Source organism: Ambystoma mexicanum, chromosome 5q (assembly GCF_040938575.1).
Source record: "Ambystoma mexicanum isolate Mex_15411 chromosome 5q, UKY_AmexF1_1, whole genome shotgun sequence".
Lineage (NCBI taxonomy): Eukaryota > Metazoa > Chordata > Amphibia > Caudata > Ambystomatidae > Ambystoma > Ambystoma mexicanum.
The window spans coordinates 992,762,347-992,784,579 of NC_090933.1; the positions used below are offsets into that span (position 1 = coordinate 992,762,347).

The following is a 22,233-nucleotide window of genomic DNA, read 5'->3' on the forward strand; positions in this document are numbered from 1 at the left end:
AGAAATCTCCTCTGCCTTGGGAGAAATATTTGGGAGAGATTTTTTTCTCCCAAGGCAGAGGAGATTTTTTTCTCCCAAGGCAGAGGAGATTTTGGGTAACATGGGTATCACTCTTCAGTCCCTGGCTTGGCTGACTTCTTTCCTCTCCGATTGACCCTCCCAGGTCCAAATTGGGTCCTTCCTCTCCTCTGTCGCTACCTGCGATGTTCCCCAGGGTTCTAACCTTTCTCCCTATCTGTTCAACCAATACCTGCCACTTCTTGCCCACCGCATTGCCGCTCTCTGCTATTTCAGTGCTATACGGATGACACGCAACTCATTTTCAGGCTCCCTTCTGCCACCTCTTCTCCTTCTCTCATCTCTGACTGTCTGTCTGCTATACAGGAGTGGTGTGCTGCCAATGATCTCTGCCTTAATGCCAGTAAGACCAAGATTCTCCTCATTGGCACACCTGCTCCCTCCTTTCCTGTCACTCTCTGGCCAGCCTCTCTTGTTCCTCTTCCTGCTCCCACCTATGAGGCTAAAAACCTCAGGGTCATCTTCGACTCCACACTCTCCTTCTCTCCTCACATCTCTGACGTCTCTAAGAAGTCACACTACCAGCTGCATCTCCTCAGAGGTATTCTTCCTTTCCTCTCCTTCCCCCAGAAGTTCACTGTCTCCAGAGCTCTGGTTCTCTCTAGGCTGGACTACTGCAACAGCCGCTTTCTAAATCTGCTTGCCTCTACTCTCCGCCCTCTGCAGCTCATCCAAAACAGAACTGCAAGACTTGTCCTTGGCCTCAAGCCCAGGGATCATATTTCTCCATGATGGAAATCTCTGCACTGGCTCCCAGTGGTGGCGAGGATTGTCCACAAGGCCTTCTGGGGCCAGGGGCCTTAATACCTTCAACTCTTTCTTCCTAAATATCTTCCTTCTCGAGTTCTTCGCTCATCCGCCTCCAACTCCCTCAGGGTCAATCGCTTCTCCAAGCAATGAGTTGGTGGTAGATCTCTTTCTTCTGCTGGGGCCTCCCTCTGGAACAGCTTCCCTGCCTCTCTGAATCTTGAGGTTCCTGAAGCACCCCAAGACCTTCCTCTTTGCTTCTGCTTTCTCTCCTCCTCTCCCCTGCTGATCTTCTCCTGGCCGAAACTGAAACTGCACTGGTTAGCTGGCTACCCTCTGAGCAATTGATTTAAGTTGCAATGCTGGCATATATCATGAACGCAGCTGCAGGAAAAGTATTTACATTGGCATTGCTGGCATATGTTGCGGACACAGGCATAATGAAAATGTTGTATAAATCTCCCCTGTACTGTTGATGACATGATATCTACTGGATGCATTACCATTGAAAATTATAAATTGAATGACTTTTTTACCAAAGCTTATTTTGTAAATTGCAGCCTTTGTTTTAAACACATTCTCAGTTGGAGAACCACCCTATATTATACTTCTCACTATGCTTGGTCATTCTCACTAATTTTTGGGAGACATTAATGGCCCTCCACTTAAACTATTCACCTGAATATCCACTGCTCTTGAATCGTTTAAATTGCTAAATTGTCAGACATTCTTCAGGTTCTGAGCAGAGTTGCACAGGACCTTCTGTGGTGGACATGCGAGGACAATATTGTGAAGGGAGAAACTTTTTGGCAACCATGGCCGAAGATAACAATAGTGACCGACGCCTCACTCACGGGGTGGGGAGCCCATGCCAATGATCTGACAATCAGCGGTCGTTGGTCTCTATGGGAGTCCAAACTATACATCAATCTTTCGGAGCTGAGGGCAATCAGACTAGCACTGAAGGCCTTTCTGTCCTCTGTACAGCAAAATAATATGCTGATAATGACAGACAACACAGTGGTCATGTACTACCTCAACAAAAGAGGAGGCATAAGGTCACTACCACTGTGCAGCGAGGCAATGTAGCTCTGGTTCTAGGCAATTCGAGAAGGAATCTCACTGTCAGCGGTTCACAGAGAGGAGAACACAGCGGCAGACACTCTGCGCTCTGAGCAGGCAGAGCACAGTCTCCCACGAGTGGGAACTAGCTCAGGAAGTTCTTCATGAGATCTTCACCTCAAGTAGATCTGTCCGCGACCAGTACCAACCGGAAGTGCGAACAGTAGGGCTCCAGGGAATTTCCCCCAAGAGCAGCTTTAGGGGACGCTTTCGTAGTGGACTGGAAATTTCCACTTCTGTACGTGTTTCCTCCAGTCCCTGTCATTCCTCATATGATCAGGAGGTTGAGAAGGTTCGGAAAATCCATGATCCTAATTGCTCTGGATTGGGCCAGTAGGATGTGGTACCCAGACTTTCTGGACATGTCCATCTGCCCTCCAATGCATTGTCCACAAAGAGAGGACCTTTTCTCGCAATAGGAGGGCCGGGTTCTCCATCCAGAGGTCAAGAACCTGAACCTTCACGCATGGTTTCTAAGAGGTTGAGATATAAGGATCAGGACCTCCCAGATGACATAATGGAGATTTTGTTTCCGCCAGAAGGCCAGCAACTAAACCGTTGCCATTGGAAAAGGTTCTGCAACTGGTGCAGAGATAAGACTGTGGTCCCATGTCAATGTAATATACCTATGGTGCTGTCTTTCTAGCTACATTTGGCAAATCTGGGGCTCCATATTTGAACCATTAAGGGTTATTTGGCAGCGCTTTCAATTTTGAAGTGCTCCGTCTTACTTTAAAATTCCTTTAATTATACAATTTCTCAAGGGGCTAACCAATGTGTTTCTCCCAACTCCTTTTCAAGTCCCGGATTGGGATTTGAATCTTGTTATAAAATGTCATATGTGTGCTTCTTTTGAGCCTCTTCATTCGTGTCCATTAAAACTTCTGACATTTAAGATCATTTTACTGGTAGCTCTAACATCAGCCCGCAGGGTGAGCGAGTTGCAGGCGTTATCTTGTAAACCCTGTTTTACAACTTTTTACAACTTCGTTTCTACCTAAAATAGTCTCTGAATTCCATGTATCTGAAAAATTGTTTTACCAACTTTTTACCTGCCCCCTCATCCTAGAAAGGAAAAGGAGAGGCTACATAGACTTGACCCAAGAAGAGCTCCGAGTTTCCATATTTCGCGAATGGAAAAGATTCGCCAAGATGATCAGCTCTTCATTGGATACATGGGTTATAAATTAGGACTAGCAGTAACACAACAGACCCTGTCCAGATGGATTATTCTGAGCTTTGGAGAATGCTACAGATTAGCTGGGAAGGACCCTCCAGAAGGCCTAAGGGCCTGTTCTACGAGGGGCGATGGCAACATCTTCTGCCCTACAAAAAGGGGTGCCGATAAGGGACGTCTGTGCAGCAGCCACTTGGACTACCATCCATACCTTTTGTAAAGCATTACTGTCTAGACTCATCTTCATCTCAGAAAGGAGGATTTGGGAAGGCAGTCCTTCATTCGGTTTGTGACTAATATTCATTCTGAAAAATGCGTACTCCTGCCTCCAAAACCAACACTGCTTTGGGTGTCTATCAAAGGATGAGGAATACGTTGGAGGACACAATCCTCTCCCAACCTATACTGCTGTAGAATTTCCAGATATTACACTTTACAATCTTTTAGTGTCTGATCCAGTATGTTGCTAAGCGGGTAATTCTGCAAAGGAAAACAGGGGATAAACAGAACTGAAGCCAACTGGTGTTGCGTGTGGTACCTATACTGGTGATGATGTTGACCTTTAGACAGAGGCCCTCGAGGGACCGGCCTCTGCCGTAAATATTTTCCAAATCAGCTAAAGCTGGAAAGGCTATATATCAAAAGATGAGGAATGCGTGGGTGGGACATCCTGTCGAAAGAAAGTTACCAGGTGTAAGTATTGTTCTTTAGTCTTCCGATGCTGCATCTGCAGCGCTACGTCTGCAGAAGGTGTACCTTTTCAGTGTTGACTACAATGACATAATCAACACTGAAGGCGGGCTCCTGTATCAGACATGGCGTTGCAGGATTGCAGAATGGTAAATTTTCCTTTTTTTACATTATTTTTCCTCAGCCTTTAGCACCCGCGTGTGATTACTCACGGGTGTTAAAAGCAATGTGGAGGAGAGCAAGGGAGGCACAGGACAGGCGATGGTCAGCAGTCAGTTAACTATGAAAACAGGCTCATACCATAGAAACCAGTCCCCATTCCAAGCTGCCTGACTGGTTGGAGCCCCCGCCCAGGGTGCTAACATTAAGTAATTGAATCAATTGTCTAAAATAACCATTCATATTTCTTCTTCAATGTATGGATGATGGTGTGATTAAGAAACATTAGTTGCCTATTTTGAATAAAAACATTAATGAGACAACAGCAGAAACGTTTTGTTTGCCTTTCTGTATTAAAGGTGCTTGTATTCATGTTAAGTATTGTGGGCAACTTCCCTAGCATTGTAAGTTAGGGGAACACTTTCATTCCTGGATTTATTATTTTATATAAAATAAAAACATTCAGATGAAAACCGTTTGTGTCTTGTCCCAGACTGCTGAATGGGATTGTTGCACTAGGAGTAGCATTATATTAGTGATAGTCATCAATGAAGTGAACCACTAAAGCTTACAAAGATGTATTCCACCAGAAGAACACACAATAAATTGCATGTTTCAAATGCATCAACCTGTCGTTGGTTTCTGTTCTTGTGTGTTAAAGGTGCTATTATTTAGCTCATTTCTTAACAAATGTGTGCATATCATATACATTGAAGGGAACTGCTGCTGATGCCGGTGTATCCGGTATTTTCATTGTGAATTAAAGCAAAGTGATAAATATCACACATTATGTTTCACAGGTATTACTTTGAGCTGTACTTTGAAGAATACTACTACTACTATTCTGGTTCTTATGATGTTCGGTTGACCAGCAGCAAGACTACGTACACTGACCAGCAGACGCCTGAGGCTGTGAACGAGGAGCAGCTACTTCAAATTTCCTCCACCGTGGTGCCAGAGATCCAGGTACTGTATGAAGGAAATACCTCAAAATAAAACGTTCTCTCTCATCCAGTAAAAATGTAAGTGTTAATGCGACTAATTTGCGTGTAGAGCAGCATGTTTGCAATGCTTTGCGGAAATCCAAATTGAGAAGCAGTTGTACAATTAAGAAGTTTAACAGTGACTTAAGGGCACACATTTTGGGTAAAAACAGTGAATAATGTGCAATAACACTGCAACATGCCTATTGTGTCTTCTTGTAGAGGCAGGAGGTTGCTAGCTTCCTCTCCGATTTACCAATAATACGTTTCTTTAATTATTTAGACATGAGGACAGCTCAAGCTGTCATACGCAAAGTCCTATCCTGGGGACACAACACGGCTATGAATGGCGGCTGCCATGTGCCAGGAGGGAGGATAGCTTAGGGGGCAAAGCCTTTCTTCTTGGAAAGAAGACAACGCTGTGTAACACAGGTTCGAATCCTCATCCCGTGCTTAGAAACCACTCGCTCAGTGTTATAAATGAACAATAACATTAAATAAAAAATGTCCTGGTTGGCACAACTCAAATCACATTGTCAGTAATACCGATGTTATGTAAGCGATATTCAATCAAAACTACAGCTAAGTCAATGCCTAGTCTGGGATGCTGAGGAAAACCCTTATTGATGTATTTTTATGTCCGGTTCAGTACTCTGGATGACAACCCTTGTATAACACCCCCCTCTCAGAATCCCCCTGACCCCACTGAGCCAAGAAGTAGGTTTGTTTTGCAAATTAAAAGGTTTATTTGAAAAATTAACAAGATATATATCACACTTTTGTAATAAATTAATAATTGATATCACACTTATGGATATAATGTTGATCAACAATGGGTAATCTGGCACTAGCACACTTCTTTACAATCAATGAGGAGTTAGTATAGAATGGATAAGGTAGCAAAAATACTTTTATGGTTTCAAGGGAAAAGCAATGAGGAATAAAATGGAGTACAGAAATAACTTGATATGATTTTAGCAAAAGATAAGATAATCACTTTTTCTCTGGCAATTCACCCCCCCTATGCAATGTAAGAAATGGAAGGAGAGCACACAGTCTTCAAGAATCCCAACAAAAATGCACTACGAAATGCAGTCCCCCCCTAGCAAGCTTAGAGAAAAACAGGTATGATTTTAAAACACAGGCAAGATACTTTGATGTGGTTGCAATTAAGTGAAAAATATGCTAAAAAGGCTTTTAATTCCCTATAGGGGTTCAGGGTAGTTGATAGATACTTTGAATCAGTTCAGGATCACTTTAGCAATGCTCTATGAATGATTGTCAGGTTGCACACGAATTTCAGCAAGCAAAGCAAGGACAAATATTTTTACACGTGGCTGAAATTGAGCAAAATGTCAAATTGCAGCAAATTTAGTCACGTGCGTCGAGCGCGATTACGGAGGCACTATAAGGAGTAGGAAGTCGGTTCTAGGTTCGTTGAAAAGCTTAGAATCTTAGCTGAAAAAGGCCTCGTCACGGATCTGGTCAACACATCCAGTAGCGGTTCTCAATGCTTGGCGGGTCAATCAGGCACCGGTTCTGCTCACAGTGATCCGGATCTCTGGTTCTGCTCACAGCGGTCTGGGTCTGGTCTGCGGTTCCGGCAAAAGTTCTTGGCAAAGAATTCAAACAGCTCGCCCGGCTGTTGAATAGTTTGGTTAGGTTTGCTGGAACCTGAAGGCCTGCTGAGAATACTTTTGCTTGCAGTGGGCCTTCTAGGTTCAACGTTCTGTAGTCTATGGGTCCCTGGTTCTGGTCTCTGTCTGGATGGAATGTCGGCCGTCAAAATGCTCCGCAGAAATGGAAAATGAATGTCTCCACCTGTCCCAGCAGTCTCATTTTATGTGTTTTGAAAATGGGTGTGTGCCTGGGCCTAGCTAGGCCTGCCCCTCTCTACTTGTCATTGGCCCGATTCTCCCCTCTCCCATGATTGGGGGAAGGAAATGGATTGTCATCATGATGAGGTCTGTTTATGGGTCAGAGGATCCTCCCCTGGTCAATTTGCACACAAATCTATTTCTGACCCAAATACATATTTATCAGATACACAAGTGGTTGACATTACATGTACATATTACAGATGAATTAAGACAGGTCTCTGTTCAAGCCCCATGTTCCTGCGAGCTGGGATTCAGAAATGACAACATTTTGCGCTTTTTGGTCGGTTTACCAATATCGGACATTTACCAAAAATTACACAAATGTGCGCAAGGAGTATGGACATTAATTGATGAAGTGTCAGATTTTTAACATGCAGACATTTGGAGTAAGACCCTATTTTCTGCTAGCAACCCCCCAGAATACACCACAGGGTCCTAACACCTCTTAAAACGTGCACAGAAAAATCACAAGAATAATGATATTACTTATATAATTCTGACAAGTCCGTACTATGAATTATCCATCTTTTTTAAAAATATGCTCTGGCCCAGATGGGTGTGGTTTAGGTTCCAAAGCACATGGGGGAAGCTTCTGTCTGTCCCCGCCTCCAACTCAGGTGGCTGCCAGAGGCACTTCTCCTCCCACTTCTCCCAAGAAGAAGCTATTTTACGGCCCCCCCAATATAGCATTTGCCTGAGCCCAGGACAGTGCATTGTTCTGTGTCTCTGCCCTCTGCAGGTGCCCCTTCCCTAATCTAATCAGAGAGGTGTCATCTCCTTTTGGTGGGGAAGCAGGAGGCAGCCAGGCCTGGGAATGCAGTTTGATCAAGTTTCAACTCCTGTCGGGGGTTGTTGCCGGGCAGAATTCACTCTCTTTAAGCCAGGCTTCACTCCTGTCAGAGTTTAGACCGCTAGCGCCAGCTTGTGTCCAAAGCCGGTACTGCACCCAGTTTTGGGAGTTGTCTTGAATTTAACAGGAGAATTTTGCTATTGTTTTGATGGGCATCCTTACAGTACAGTGGTGATGTGGAACCCCCCACAAGAAGGTTGAATCTTTGAGTGGTCTTCTGCCCATGTTTTTAGCAAATTCTTGACCTTAAGAAAATGAATTCCCAACAGCTCTGGGTTGCTTTTGGCAATCAGCATTGCCATTTGTAGCAGGGCTTGGATGCATGGGTAAAAACATCCCACAAGCCCCCCTTCTTGCGATGGCCATTCTGATCTTTCACTGATGGAACTTGCAAGATCTGGGATGTTCGCCTCTTCTTCTTCCGATTCGGGTGGATCGATCGGTTCTCCTCGCCGGTCATGATGGGAGTATTGGGCGGTAACCGGGCCCCTCGGATCCTTGCTCCCAGTCCCCGGGTTGTTCTCCTTGGCCAGTCTCCATGGTTTCATCTCTCCTAGGATGATAAAGCAAAAGCGGCAATACACATTCCTAGACATTTTTCCACCACTATTAATGGTGTGGCGAACATGTACATTTTATACATCCGAATGCATTTTGCAGTCTGATTTTAAAAACAATATATAACAGGGAACATTTGCATTACGTTACTATATTTTTGATATGTGGAATATTTTAGAGTTTGAACTGACTTACTCTGGAGCGGCCCCCTCTGGTATTGCAGAGGACTCCTCCAGTTGCTGCAGAGTGTGCCTGGGATGGCAACACTTCAGCTGATTAATATGGACCCACTTATCTTCCCCTTCTGCCAAATTGCCTTTGGGGATGCGGATCTTGTAAGCTACAGGGGAGATTTTGTCTATAATTTTAAAGGGTCCCTTCCATGTAGGCACACATTTTCACTGTTTGGCCTGGTTCCTTTGGAAATTGTATAGATAGACCCGGTCCCCCACCTCATATACTTTCCTGGTGGTTTTCAGGTCGTAGTGGGTTTTCATGCTATCAGCTGATCTTTCTAGATTCCGCTGAGCATACGCAAAAGCATGTTGGAGGTGTTTCCTCAAATTCTCCACATACTCATGAGTTGTTGAGGCATTTATCAATGTCTGCTCTTGGGTCCTGTAGAGCAAATGTTGAGGAAGCACCATCTTGCGTCCAGTCATCAACTCAAATGGTGACATTTTGGTTGCAGATGAAGGGGTAGATCTGATGGCCATTAGGACCAGAGGTAATAGGATATCCCAACTTGGCCTAGAATATGCCACAAACTTCTTTAAGATGCTCACAATGGTTTTGTTGTAGCGTTCTACTGCCCCAGAAGAAGCTGGTCGGTAAGCAATGTGTAGCTTTCTTTTGACCCCCAGTATCTCCCACATCTTAGTCATTACTTCGCTGGGGAAATGGCTACCTCTGTCTGACTCAATCCTTTGAGGTAGACCAAACCGAGAGAAGATGTGGTTTATCATCAGGGCAGCTGCAGTTTATGCCTTGCAGTTTGGGGCTGGGAGACATTCCTCCCATTTAGTAAATAAGCATGTCACGGTCAACATGTACTTATTTCCCCTAGACGAGCGAATCGCAGGGCCTACAAAGTCAATTTGCAAATCTGACCATGGCAGTGTCATCCCCCTCTTTTGGAGAGGCGCACGGTGTGTGAGGGATGATGGCTGAAATTGTGCACACGCAAGACACCCCTTCAAGTATTGGTCGAGGTCCTGCCACATGTGTGGCCAGTGTGCAACCTCTCTTAAGATCCCAAGTGTTGTGTGAAACCCCCTATGACCGGCGGTGGCTGCATCATGGGCGTGACTTAACATCAGGCTTCGGAATGAGGTAGGGACCACCCACTGATCATGGCCAGCTTGGGATTTCCTTACCAACAAACCGTCTTGGATTCAGAACCTTTTTGGACATTTCATCAACACTGTTAGGTCCTCTTTCCCAATGTAATCGGTATCCGTCAGGGGAAAGTTCTCAGTGTCCTCAATGTGTTGGTAAAACTTACCAATTATTGGGTCCCCCTTCTGAGCTGCAATCAAATCAGCATCAGGGGTCTCCTTACTCCATTGTGCAGTTGAAAGATCATTGTGAGCATTTGTCTGGGACCTAGTGATAGCAGTTACCTGGATTTCCCCCAACAGGGACTCTATTTCTATTAGATCCCCGTGAATGGCCCCGGTTTTGGCCAGCTGATCAGCTAAGTCATTTCCAGTTTTGTCTGGACCCTCTACTTTGGAATGACCTTTGATCTTTTTCCAGTAGATGGTCATCCCATTCGATGTGACCAGATCATCAATATTTTGGATTAGCTTCCCATGTTTCAGGGGTTTGTTATTAGCACATAACATGCCTCTGGTTTTCCAATTGACCAGGTGCTCCACGAACCCGTTCCGTACATAATCCGAATCAGTGTGTGATTATGACCAGTTCGTGGAGTTGATGTTGGACAGCAGTGAGGATAGCCTGATGCACAGCCATCAATTCTGCCACCTGACTACTTCGGGGACCAATTTTTTATCCAGCGGAGGGTTCTGGAAACTCCTTCACCCATGCATTCCCTACGCCGCCCTCACCAGTTCTTTCTCCCCGTTGTTGTCAACATGATAAGAGCATCCATCCACATAGACAGTGGGCATTCCCTCACACTTGTCTTCTTCAAATACTTTGTGTGGGGAATTAAGGTATGCCTCCATGTTGTCCTTGATTTTTAGACTTTCGTCCTCGAGACCGTTTTCTCTGGCACAATCATGCAAGTCAGCCAGACCTTGCGCGAGGGGACACTTCTTGTTATGGCCATATCTGACCTCCACAGGAAAGCCTTGCATTGACAGAATCCAGGAAGTAATTCGGGAATTACTCACATTTCCGGCCCGGATTCTGTCACTTTGGAGATATTTTAGAGGCTGGTGTGGAGTCTCCACTATGATATGTTCCCCCTGGATGAACGGGCGATAATTCCTCAATGCCCACACCGTTGCCAGGAGTGCCTTCTCAATATCGTTGAATTTTTCCTCCACAGAGGATAAAGTTTTGCTTGCATAGGAGATTACTTTATTGACCTTGTCATGCTTTTGGTATAATACTGCCGTCAAGCAAGTAGTAGAGAACCCTGTCTCCAGGAAGAACTCCTTGTTTCTGACAGGGTAAGCTAGGCAAGGCGCTTGTGAGAGGCTTCTCTTGAGTTGTCTTACTGCCTCGGATTGTTCTGGACCCCATTCCCACTTGACCCCCTCTTCAGGAGATGAATCAGGGGTCTGGTGATCTCTGCGTAGCCCTCAATGAACTTTCTGCTGTAATTAGTCAGTCCAAGGATGCTCCTTAGTTCCCGCAGAGTTGTGGGATCCTTCAGTTTCTGGAGTGCTTCCACTTTCTTTTCTTGGGGACACAGACCCTGAGGAGTAATCTCATGCCCCAAGAAATTAACACGGGTTCTACACCACTGTGCTTTCTGAAAGGAAAGTTTTGCTCCGGCGGCCCTCACCTGTGTCAGAACATAATGGATCTCCGCTATGTGTTCCTTCACAGATGAACTTATGATGAGGACATCATCTACATAAGCCAGGTTACCCCTCACACCCAGGTCGGGCATGGCCTTGTGTAGAAAAATGTTGAATTCATTGCTGGAGTTGAGGTATCCGAAGGGAGTCCGGGTCCATGTGTACTGCTGGCCCCCAAAGATAAAAGCCAGTTTGTATTGGTCCTCCCTACTGACTGGCACGGTCCAGTATCCATTGGTCAGGTCTATTGCAGTGAATACCTGTGACCCCTGGATCTGGGCCAGCCCTTGCTCAATGTAGAGAGGCCATCGGGAAGTATGGACCCGTTTGTTGAGCTCCCCAAGGTCGGCACAGTGTCTCCACTGGCCGTTTGGCTTCAATATTCCCAGCACCGGATTATTGAAGGTGCTGTGTACTGGACGGATTATTCCGCGGGACTCAAGGTTCTTAATTATTTCAGTAAGCGACTCCATGAATGCAAGATGCAAACGATATTGCTTCACAAACACTGGAGTCATTCCAGGGTCCGTGGGAATTGTTGTTGTGTGGATGTCAGTGCGACCACAGTCATATGAGTCTACCGCAAAGAGATCTTGGAAATCCAAGAAAACTTGTTTCAACTTTTGCTTTTGTTCCAGAGTCACACATGCATCAGCTAGGTTGACTCTCTCTTCCACCATCTGCCTGAAGCCTGGAAAGACTTCTGGTTTGGCTATCTCAGCAGCCTCCTCCAGCTGGGTGGAGAAGTCCCTGGTCAGAGTGCTGATTTGGACTGGCGGCTTCAGATGGGGAAGGCAGCCCTCATGGACCTGGAAAACCACCTCATCCCTTCTGAAGTCACAAGTCACATCTTCCTTACCATAAGGGCAGGAAGTGGACACCAGGAAGTTCCCCCCATGCCGGGTGAAGATCCTGTCTGGTGTTGTATTGTCATCGCTGTCACTGTCAAAACAGTCCTTGGGGATTGGTCCTAACAGGTCATTTACTAGGTCAATGGAAAAATGTCGGTCATCAACCGCCATTCCAATAATGGTGCCTGTGGCTAGAGTAGTACTCTTTAAGTCGCTGTTATCAACCTCTATTGGAATGGTGTCATGTTCTATGTTGCCTAATGGCGTTGGGTTTACCCCTAACCCTTGCTGTTGGAGAGAAGCATTTAGATGAATGTAAGCATCAGGGTTTTTCAATTTTTGTCCTCTTTTAACTTTCACTTCCAGGGAGAATTGTCAGGTACTTTCTGGGATGGTGACTGCCTCTTTAATCTGAATTTCAACTGCATAAGGTAGCAATTGAGCTGACCTAAATGCTTTTTCTGAATCATCAAAGCCCATGGGATTATCCGCTAATCGGGACCAAGCTTTGAAGTTTATTAGGTCCAAACTAATGGCGAAGCGATTGAGAATGTCACTGCCTAAGTAAAAGGCGGCAGTGACGTCTCGCATGACCCAACAGTTATGGACTATGCTCTTGTTGCCATTGGAGATTTTGAGCATACACCTGCTTGGCAGGAGATGTTTGGAATTGGGTGTTTCCAGATCCATTTCCCATTTGTCTATCAGTTTGAATGTGGGAATGGCTGGATCTTTTGGGAGTTGGCGGAACATGGCTTCACTGATGAAGCTCTTACAGTTGTTCACACACACTCGAGCGAGAACAGAGTCCTTCCCATCATTTAACTGAACAGGGATGAACAACTGCTCGCCAATTTGCTGAATATCAGCCAGGCTCTGAGCTGATTTCACATCTTTCTGGACTATAGGAGTGGGAGTGTCTGATTGTGGATTGGTAAAGAATTTCAGAGTATTTCCTTCCAGTGTGGAATACCACCTTAAACTGGAAGGATGGTTGATTTTCAGAAATACAGAGGACCCCCCATCACCAGTCTGTTGCCCTACTGCTATTACTGTCATGTCTGGAATTTGCTTGTTCTGGAAGTGAAATTCTACTTGGTCAGATTTTTGTTCAACCATGTGGCAGGTGCCGTTTAAACCAACATGGTTGACACTCTGTTTTAATTTTATTGGTCAGCTAGTCTGGGTCCAGAGGACCTTGTTCACGCAATCTATTAGGGGTGACAACCTTCTCAGGAGGTCATTCCCTAGTAAACAAGGGGTGCCCTCTGGAGTCACTACTATGACTGGGTGTTTCACCTTGTGTCGCCCAATTTTGAGGTCCAAATCTGAAGCCCCCTCGATGGGAATTTCCTTCCCGTCAAAGTTCTGCAGTTTTCCAGGAAGAGAGGTGAGAGGAATACGGTAATTCTCCCCCCTTCCTGCATTTAGTTAATCAAAGGCTTTATTTGTTTCAATGGGTCCTTAAGCAAGGCCCTTTTTGCCTTATTGGCCTTTTTGTTTCAGGTCACCCTGGTCCATTCATCCTCTGACTCCGAAGCACTGCTCCCAGAGGTGCCCGTCTGATCTTCCAGGTTTTCCCGGATTCTGCAATCCTGGGAATGGCTGGCAGAATGTGGGGACCTGGTCTCCTGTGTCCTGTAATGCTCAGAGGAGTCTTCAGATCCCTCCTTGCTGCCAGGATTTGATGGGTACCCCCCCACTGACCTAACTCGGCAGAGGTTTTCAGGATGCCCTTAATGGGCCTACTCTCCTGGGGTTCCCCACTAGATTGCACTGTGCTTGGGTGCCCATACCCGGATGCCCGCCCCTCCATTCCTGGGTGGTACAGGCCTATGGGCCCCATACTTTTGGCTGGATAGTAATCTGCCATCCCTGTGGCCCTGTGCTCTTGTCTGCAAGGGGACATGGGGGTGGCAGAGTCCCTGTACTGAGAGAGATGAAGGCCTCCGATACTAGGGCTCCTGGGGTTATGCTCAGGCGTTAACCTTTCCCAGCGAACTTCATCTCTGTCAGCCCCTGCTCCCTGTTGCAATGCAAGAGCCTGCGCTTTCAGTTCCTCAGTTAAGGCCTTACTAGACTCTCTCAGTCTCTCATGCATCGCTACCTGTTGCTGGAGCCTATCATTGTGCTGGCAGAGAGCATCATTCTCTCTCTGTGCCTTCTGATTGGTCCTGAAGTACTGGGCCAGTCTTTGCTGCAGGAGGGTTACCTCCTGAGTCCCATCCCTACTGGCCTGCTCCTTTCTTGCCAGAGCCTCTTCCACCCTCCTGGTGTGCTCTAACAAGTTCTGATGCTCTTTTTGGAGGTCACCCAGCCCCTGGAGGGCCACGTGATTTTCTGCAGTTTTTCTTTTTAAATGGCAGACTTCCTGGCCTAAGGTGTCCCTTTCCTGACTAAGAGTCTGCATCTGTGCCGTCAGGTCATGCCTTTGCCTTTGGAAGGCACCAGCTTTCTGGAGCTCCTGATCAAACTCTGCCTGGGTATCCAGGTCTTTCAGAATCAATTTGTTGCTTTCCTCTTTCTCTCTGTCTGATCGAATTTGCAGGGTGGCTACCTGCTCTGTGCATGCCCTGTTTATTTATTTATTTATTTATTTATTCGCATTTGTTAAGCGCACAGAATCAGCCCTGAGGCATCGTGGCGCTGGTTACAGAATAGCGCTGGTTACAGGGAAAGCGCGTCTTAGTTACAGCATACAGAGGCATACATGCATACAGTTTGGGCAGTAGCAATAGTTAGCAGTGTGTGCCTGAATGGCAGTAGGTAGAGGAATTTTAGTTAAAGAGAGAGGTTTTGAGTTTTTTTCTAAACGCTGTGAGGGAGCCTTCTGCTCTTAGAGCGTGGGGGAGATTATTCCAAAGTTTTGGTGCTATGTAGGGGAAACCCAGCCCCCCGGCTGTAATCTTGTGGATGCGTGGTACAGTGAGTTGGTTAGTGTAGCAGAGTCTGGTAGGTCTGGATGAGGTCTGTCTGAGAATGGTGTCTGAGAGATATGATGGTGCAGTGTGGTGGATACATTTGTGGGTAGTAGTCAGTACCTTGAAGGTGATGCGTTCTTTGACAGGGAGCCAGTGAACTGATTGCCTTGCCAGTGAGATGTGGTCCCTTTTGGAGATGTTTAATGCTGCTCTTAGAGCGTTATTTTGGGTGACCTGGAGTTTGTTTAGGTTTTTTTCAGAGGTGCCGGCTAGAAGTGCATTGCAATAGTCAAGTTTAGCGCCTATGGTAGCTCTTGCTATTGAAAGGCAGTTTTCTTTGGAAAGGAATGGTTTAATGGCGTTGATGAGTTTAGTGCTTAGTGCAGATGCGGAGACAATGGCACTAACTTGTTTGTCCATGGACAGGGTTGCATCAATGTAGACCCCTAGCGTTTTCACAGAGGATAGGACTGGGATAGTGCAGTTGTCGATGTTGAAATTGGCATAGCAGCTGTCTAGCCTGGCCAGTGTGGATTTTTGGCCGAGGATAAGGATTTCAGTCTTATCCCCGTTAAGACATAGGCCGTTAGTGGCCATCCAGGCTTGAATGGTGGCATATATGAGTTTTAGAGCTAGGGCGTCTTTGTGGTATGAGCCTGATAGAGGGAGGAGCACTTGGGTGTCGTCGGCGTAGTTGGTGTAGGCAATCCCAAGTGCATCAAGTTTCTCGAATAGGGGCTTAGTGAATAGATTGTAAAGCGTAGGTGCTGTACAGGAGCCTTGAGGGACACCGCAGTGTATTATGGATGGTGTTGCGCTCGAAATGTTTGAAAAGACTTTCATGGCCCTCCCTTCAAGAAATGAGGTTATCCAGGAGGTGGCTTGGTCAGAGAAATGTGCGGAGTGGGAGAGGTGTGAGGTGAGGGTCTTGTGGTCCACTAGGTCGAATGCCGCAGAGAGGTCGAGGAGAAGTAAAAGGGCGGGTTTACCTTTGTCCAATATCTTGGTTATTTGGTTTTTTAGGTCCAGCAAAGCAGTCTCTGTTCCATGACCTTTGCGGAAGCCTGACTGTCTGGTGCCTAGGATGGAGTTAGATTCGAGGTATAGTTGGATTTGGCTGTGTGCCACTTTATCTAGAATCTTGAGAAGGAAGGGGACAGTTGTTATAGGTCTGTAATTGTTAGGCATCGTGGGGTCGAGAGTGGGCTTTTTTAGAAGTGGGCGCACCCAGGCTTCTTTAAGACTGTCTGGGACAGAGCAGGACTTGAATGAGGCATTAATGAATGCGGTAATGATTGGGGCAAGTGGTTCAGCGCAGTCCTTGATTAATTTAGGGGGGCATGTATCGGCTTTGCAAGTCGATGGTTTCAGATGTTTCAGTATGTCCAGGACTTCTAGTTCTGAAACTTCTTTAAAGGCAAATTTGGGAATGTTAGTGGTTTTGCTATGGGATTGGGAATCTAGGTGTCGACTCTGTTTTGGCAAGGTATTGTAGTGGTCGCGGATTTTGTTTTGTAAGAGGTCTATTTTGTTGAGCATGGCGGCTTGGATACTGTTGCACCAGCCTTCATCCTTGATGATCTCGTCAGAGGAAGTGGGAGGCACTGTGAGCTCTTTAAAGATAGAGAAAAGTTCTCTTGAGTGGCACTTTGAGTCTAGTATTCGACGGTTGTATGATTCAGATTTGGCATTGAAGATGGCGGTTTTGTATTTTTTTGCAGTGACTTTGAATAAGTCTTTGGTGATGTCGCATGGGTTGGCCTGCCAGTTTTTAAGTGCTTGGCGCTTTTTGTCCCGCAGAGCTTGGAGGTCCTCTGTGAACCATGCGTTTGAGTGGAAGGATTTTTTTTCTTTTTTCTCTTCTAGAGGAGCGATGGAGTTTATAGCATTGGTGAGCGTATCCTTGAGTATGTCTGCTAGGATGTTAGGATCTTGAGGGAAAGGAGGGGCGAGGCATGGGGTGTTGAGAAGGGGGAGTAGATTGTCTGCAGTTAACTTTTTGGAGCTTCTGGCTAGGGTGGCGGATTTATGTACTGGTGTTTTTCTGGTAGGTAACGTAGGGATAGAGAATTGTATGCAGCTGTGATCTGTCCAAGGGAGGAATGTGTTGGATGTGATAGAGGAGTTACAGTTATGGTCGGCCAGCCAGTCAAGAGTTCTGCCTTTGGAGTGGGTGGGTGACAGGATTTTTTGTGTGAAGTCTAGGTTGGAGAGGTCCTTGAGGAAGGAGGTTGCTGTTTTGTCCTTTGGGTCATTATAGCCTAGGTTAAGATCACCTAGGAGTAAGGTTTTGGTGGATTTTTTTAGGTTTTCGCTGAGAATATGCGTGATTTGCCCTTGAAAATCGGTTGGGAGTCCTGGAGGCCGGTAGATGACGTGAATGTTAATGGTGTTGTTGTGAGAGAGGGATAGTTTGGCCGATAGTATGTCTGCATTCCCTTCCCCTGTGTGGGGTGTGGGCCTGATATGGTGGATGTCTTTATAGATTATGGCAACCCCTCCCCCTGATTTTGTAGGTCTGTCTTGTCTAAGGATGGAGTAGCCTACTGGTACAGCTAGGGTAATGGCGGGGCCTGAGGCTTCATGCAGCCAAGTCTCTGTGATGGCTAGCAGATCTAGGTCGAAGCTGGAGATGAGCTCGTTGATTTCTAAGGCATGGGCAGTGAGCGATCGAGTGTTAAGTAATGCGCATTTGAGTGTAGGTGCTACCTGACTTCTGTTGGGAGGCCGCTGTTTCGTTTGTTTTTTCAGCTTGAAGTTGGGTGGGGTGGATGGTATAGTGGTGGGTGTGAGGTTGGAACACGGTGTGGGGATGTGGGGAATCCTACCCACAAAGTTGTGAGAGACAGATGTGCGAGAACCTAATCTATAGTTTCTGAGTGATGCTGGGATGTGTTGCGATGAGAAGGACCTAGGTAGTGTGCGTGTCCTCAGTCTGCACAGTCTGGTGCAGCTATTAGGTGTAGAGGTGTGAGGATGCGCGGTGTTGGGGCTGGGGTGAGGTGTCGAATTTGTGTTGGACTGCATCATGATGCTGGGGCTAGGTAAGCACGAGTGTAGATAGTGTCGTTCATATATTGCATTGGCGAGGAGTGCGCCTATGAGTAGTAGTGTGCTAATCTGGTGGTGCAGCCCTGGTAGCATGCTGGAATACTCTGTAGCGCACGTGGAGGGAGGCGAGACTGAGCAGCGATGGTTCTAGTAGTGCAAGGCGCTAGTTGCCTAGAGGATGTCAGAATATAGTGGTCTCTGGGCGACCATAAAGGCACTACGCAATAATACAGTGGTCTCTGGGCGACCATAAGGCACTACGCAATAATACAGTGGTCTCTGGGCGACCATAAGGCACTACACAATACTACAGTGGTCTCTGGGCGACCATAAGGCACTACGCAATAATACAGTGGTCTCTGGGCGACCATAAGGCACTACGCAATAATACAGTGGTCTCTGGGCGACCATAAGGCACTACGCAATAATACAGTGGTCTCTGGGCGACCATAAGGCACTACGCAATAATACAGTGGTCTCTGGGCGACCATAAGGCACTACGCAATAATACAGTGGTCTCTGGGCGACCATAAGGCACTACGCAATAATACAGTGGTCTATGGGCGACCATAAGGCACTATGCAATAATACAGTGGTCTCTGGGCGCCAGAGCCTCGCTCTGGTGCCGCTATGCGCCCGCCATTGCTGGGCCAGGCGGAAGAATCTGACGAGGTCGGGCGAGACTCAAGAAGCGTTACGCCTCAGAACTCGCCGTACAGCTGGCAATAATGAGTGTGCACGATGGGCATACCTGGCTGTGAAAAGATGTCAACCCTCGCCTTTGAGGGAGTTCGATGAGGCAGGGTGATCTAAGCACGGCCGAACCGTGTGTAGCAGAAGATGCTCCTCGGCTCAGGGGCTAGTCCGTTGTGTGCTGTTGCGGCCGGAATGGTGAGGGCAGGGTCCGTGGCCCCTGGCTCCTGATGCTCCTAACAGGCTCTCAACAGGCCTTAGAGTGGCCTTTGCGCTGGCCGCCAGCGTGATCCGCCTGCCGGCGGTTACAGCTGATTTTCACGAGGCTCAGCCTCGGTTTCAGCCCGCGCTGCGCCCGGCATGCGTGGGTCAGGCGGCGTGTGGGGACAGGGTCAGGCAGGCCCTGTCCGTGTTGCTCGTGGTCTCGTGGCTTCTCTGCTGGGCTGGGGTGCTGGGGGGGCTCCTGCCCTCGCCCCACGGTTGAAGTCCAGTTGTTGCTCCAGCTTTTTCTGGCTCTGCAGTAGGGAGTCCAAACCTTCTTGGTACTCTGTCTGCAAGGCCAGAAATCTGGTATCCTGGTCAGCCTTTTCCTGTTGCAGCATATCCATATCCCCCTTTATTTTAGTGATGTACTGTCTGCTGTCATTTTCTGACTCCTGGCTCCTGAGCAGCCTCTGCTCAGAAGAGTCCAGATCAGATTGGGCCTTCTCTAACGCAATCTGTCGCCTATTTGCCAGATCCTGGCCTTCAGCACATTTATCCTTCATGGCTCCCAAATATAGATACAAATATGCCGCTATCCTAACAATCTTATTGTGTTCATCTTTGGCTTTAGGGGCCAGATATAATTCACTGAGGGCCACATGTAATGGACCCTGATCTCTCCATATGTCTGCCCCTGTTTCAGTGACTTGTTGCGCGATTGCCTGCAACCAGACCGTCTGGTCCTGATGAGTCCATTCACCTCTCACAAATAGCTTATGTAAGAAGTGTTCCCTGGCTATTTTGATGTCTACCAGTGACGTCATTCTGGAATTTGATTTCCTTCCTGATGCCTTAAGTTTGTATTTTATTTTGCAAAACAGACCGTCTCCTTAGAGCGTCCCTTTGAGGAGTGCTTTACAGCGTACCACAGCGTGGTGATCCGACCGGATGTATGTATCCCGTCAGTTAGCACACTGTAATTAGCTGCACAAGTGATAAATCTAATCCAGAATATCCCAGCTACGAGCCCCCACTTTGTAAGCGATATTCAATCAACACTACAGCTAAGTCAATGCCTAGTCTGGGATGCTGAGGAAAACCTTTATTGATGTATTTTTATGTCCAGTTCAGTACTCTGGATGACAACCCTTGTATAACACCCCCCTCTCAGAATCCCCCTGTCCCCACTGAGCCAAGAAGTAGGTTTGTTTTGCAAATGAAAAGGTTTATTTGAAAAATTAACAAGATATATATCACATTTCTATAATAAATTAATAATTGATATCACACTTATGGATATAATGTTGATCAACAATGGGTAATCTGGCACTAGCACACTTCTTTACAATCAATGAAGAGTTAGTATAGGATGGATAAGGTAGCAAAAATACTTTTATGGTTTCAAGGGAAAAGCAATGAGGAATAAAATGCAGTACAGAAATAACTTGATATGATTTTAGCAAAAGATAAGATACTCACTTTTTCTCTGGCAATTCACTCCCCCATGCAATGTAAGAAATGGAAGGAGAGCACACAGTCTTCAAGAATCCCAACAAAAATGCACTACGAAATGCAGTTCCCCCCTAGCAAGCTTAGAGAAAAACAGGTATGATTTTAAAACACAGGCAAGATACTTTGATGTGGTTGCAATTAAGTGCAAAATAGGTTAAAAAGGCTTTTAATTCCCTATAGGGGGTTCAGGGTAGTTGATAGATACTTTGAATCAGTTCAGGATCACTTTAGCAATGCTCTATGAACGATTGTCAGGTTGCACATGAATTTCAGCAAGCAAAGCAAGGACAAATATTTTTACACGTGGCTGAAATTGAGCAAAATGTCAAATCGCGGCAAATTTAGTTGTGTGCGTCGAGCGCGATTACGGAGGCACTTTAAGGAGTAGGAAGTCAGTTCTAGGCTCGTTGAAAAGCTTAGAATCTTAGCTGAAATAGGCCTTGTCACGGATCTGGTCAACACATCCAGCGGCGGTTCTCAATGCTCGGCGGGTCAATCAGGCACCGGTTCTGCTCACAGCGATCTGGATCTCTGGTTCTGCTCACAGCGGTCTGGGTCTGGTCTGCGGTTCCGGCAAAAGTTCCGGCTGTTGAATAGTTTGGTTAGGTTTGCTGGATTGTGAAGGCCTGCTGAGAATACCTTTGCTTGCAGTGGGCCTTCTAGGTTCAACGTTCTGTAGTCTATGGGTCCCTGGTTCTGGTCTCTGTCTGGATGGGATGTCGGCCGTCAAAATGCTCTGCAGAAATGGAAAATGAATGTCTCCACCTGTCCCAGCAGTCTCTCTTTATGTGTTTTGAAAATGGGTGCGTGCCTGGGCCTAACTAAGCCTGCCCCTCTCTACTTGTCATTGGCCCAATTCTCCCCTCTCCCATGATTGGGAGAAGGAAATGGATTGTCATCATGATGAGGTCTGTTTATGGGTAAGAGGATCCTCCCCTGGTCAATTTGCACACAAATCTATTTCTGACCCAAATACATATTTATCAGATACACAAGTGGTTGACATTACATGTACATATTACAGATGAATTAAGACAGGTCTCTGTTCAAGCCCCATGTTCCTGCGAGCTGGGATTCAGAAATGACAACATTTTGCGCTTTTTGGTCGGTTTACCAATATCGGACATTTACCAAAAATTACACAAATGTGCGCAAGGAGTATAGACATTAATTGATGAAGTGTCAGATTTTTAACATGCAGACATTTGGAGTAAGACCCTATTTTCTGCTAGCAACCCCCCAGAATACACCACAGGGTCCTAACACCTCTTAAAACGTGCACAGAAAAATCACAAGAATAATGATATTACTTGTATAATTCTGACAAGCCCGTACTATGAATTATCCATCTTTTTTAAAATTATGCTCTGGCCCAGATGGGTGTGGTTTAGGTTCCAAAGCACATGGGGGAAGCTTCTGTCTGTCCCCGTCTCCAGCTCAGGTGGCTCCCAGAGGCACTTCTCCTCCCACTTCTCCCAAGAGGAAGCTATTTTACAGCCCCCCCAATATAACATTTGCCTGAGCCCAGGACAGTGCATTGTTCTGTGTCTCTGCCCGCTGCAGGTGTCCCTCCCCTAATCTAATCAGAGAGGTGTCATCTCCTTTTGGTGGGGAAGCAGGAGGCAGCCAGCCCTGGGAATGCAGTTTGATCAAGTTTCAACTCCTGTCGGGGGTTGTTGCCGGGCAGAATTCACTCTCTTTAAGCCAGGCTTCACTCCTGTCAGAGTTTAGACCGCTAGCGCCGGCTTGCGTCCAAAGCCG

The 22,233-nt window shown here is 46.5% G+C and overlaps 1 protein-coding gene across 1 annotated transcript in view; it reads left to right on the top strand.

Annotated features, from left to right (window-relative positions):
- Nucleotides 1-22,233, top strand: part of LOC138498336 (fibrocystin-L-like) — a 339,059-nt gene that overhangs the window by 219,144 nt on the left and 97,682 nt on the right. Inside the window, exon 6 of the mRNA XM_069622135.1 lies at nucleotides 4,774-4,939. Coding sequence (XP_069478236.1) covers nucleotides 4,774-4,939 — 166 coding nt within the window. The remainder of the gene's footprint in view (nucleotides 1-4,773; nucleotides 4,940-22,233) is intronic.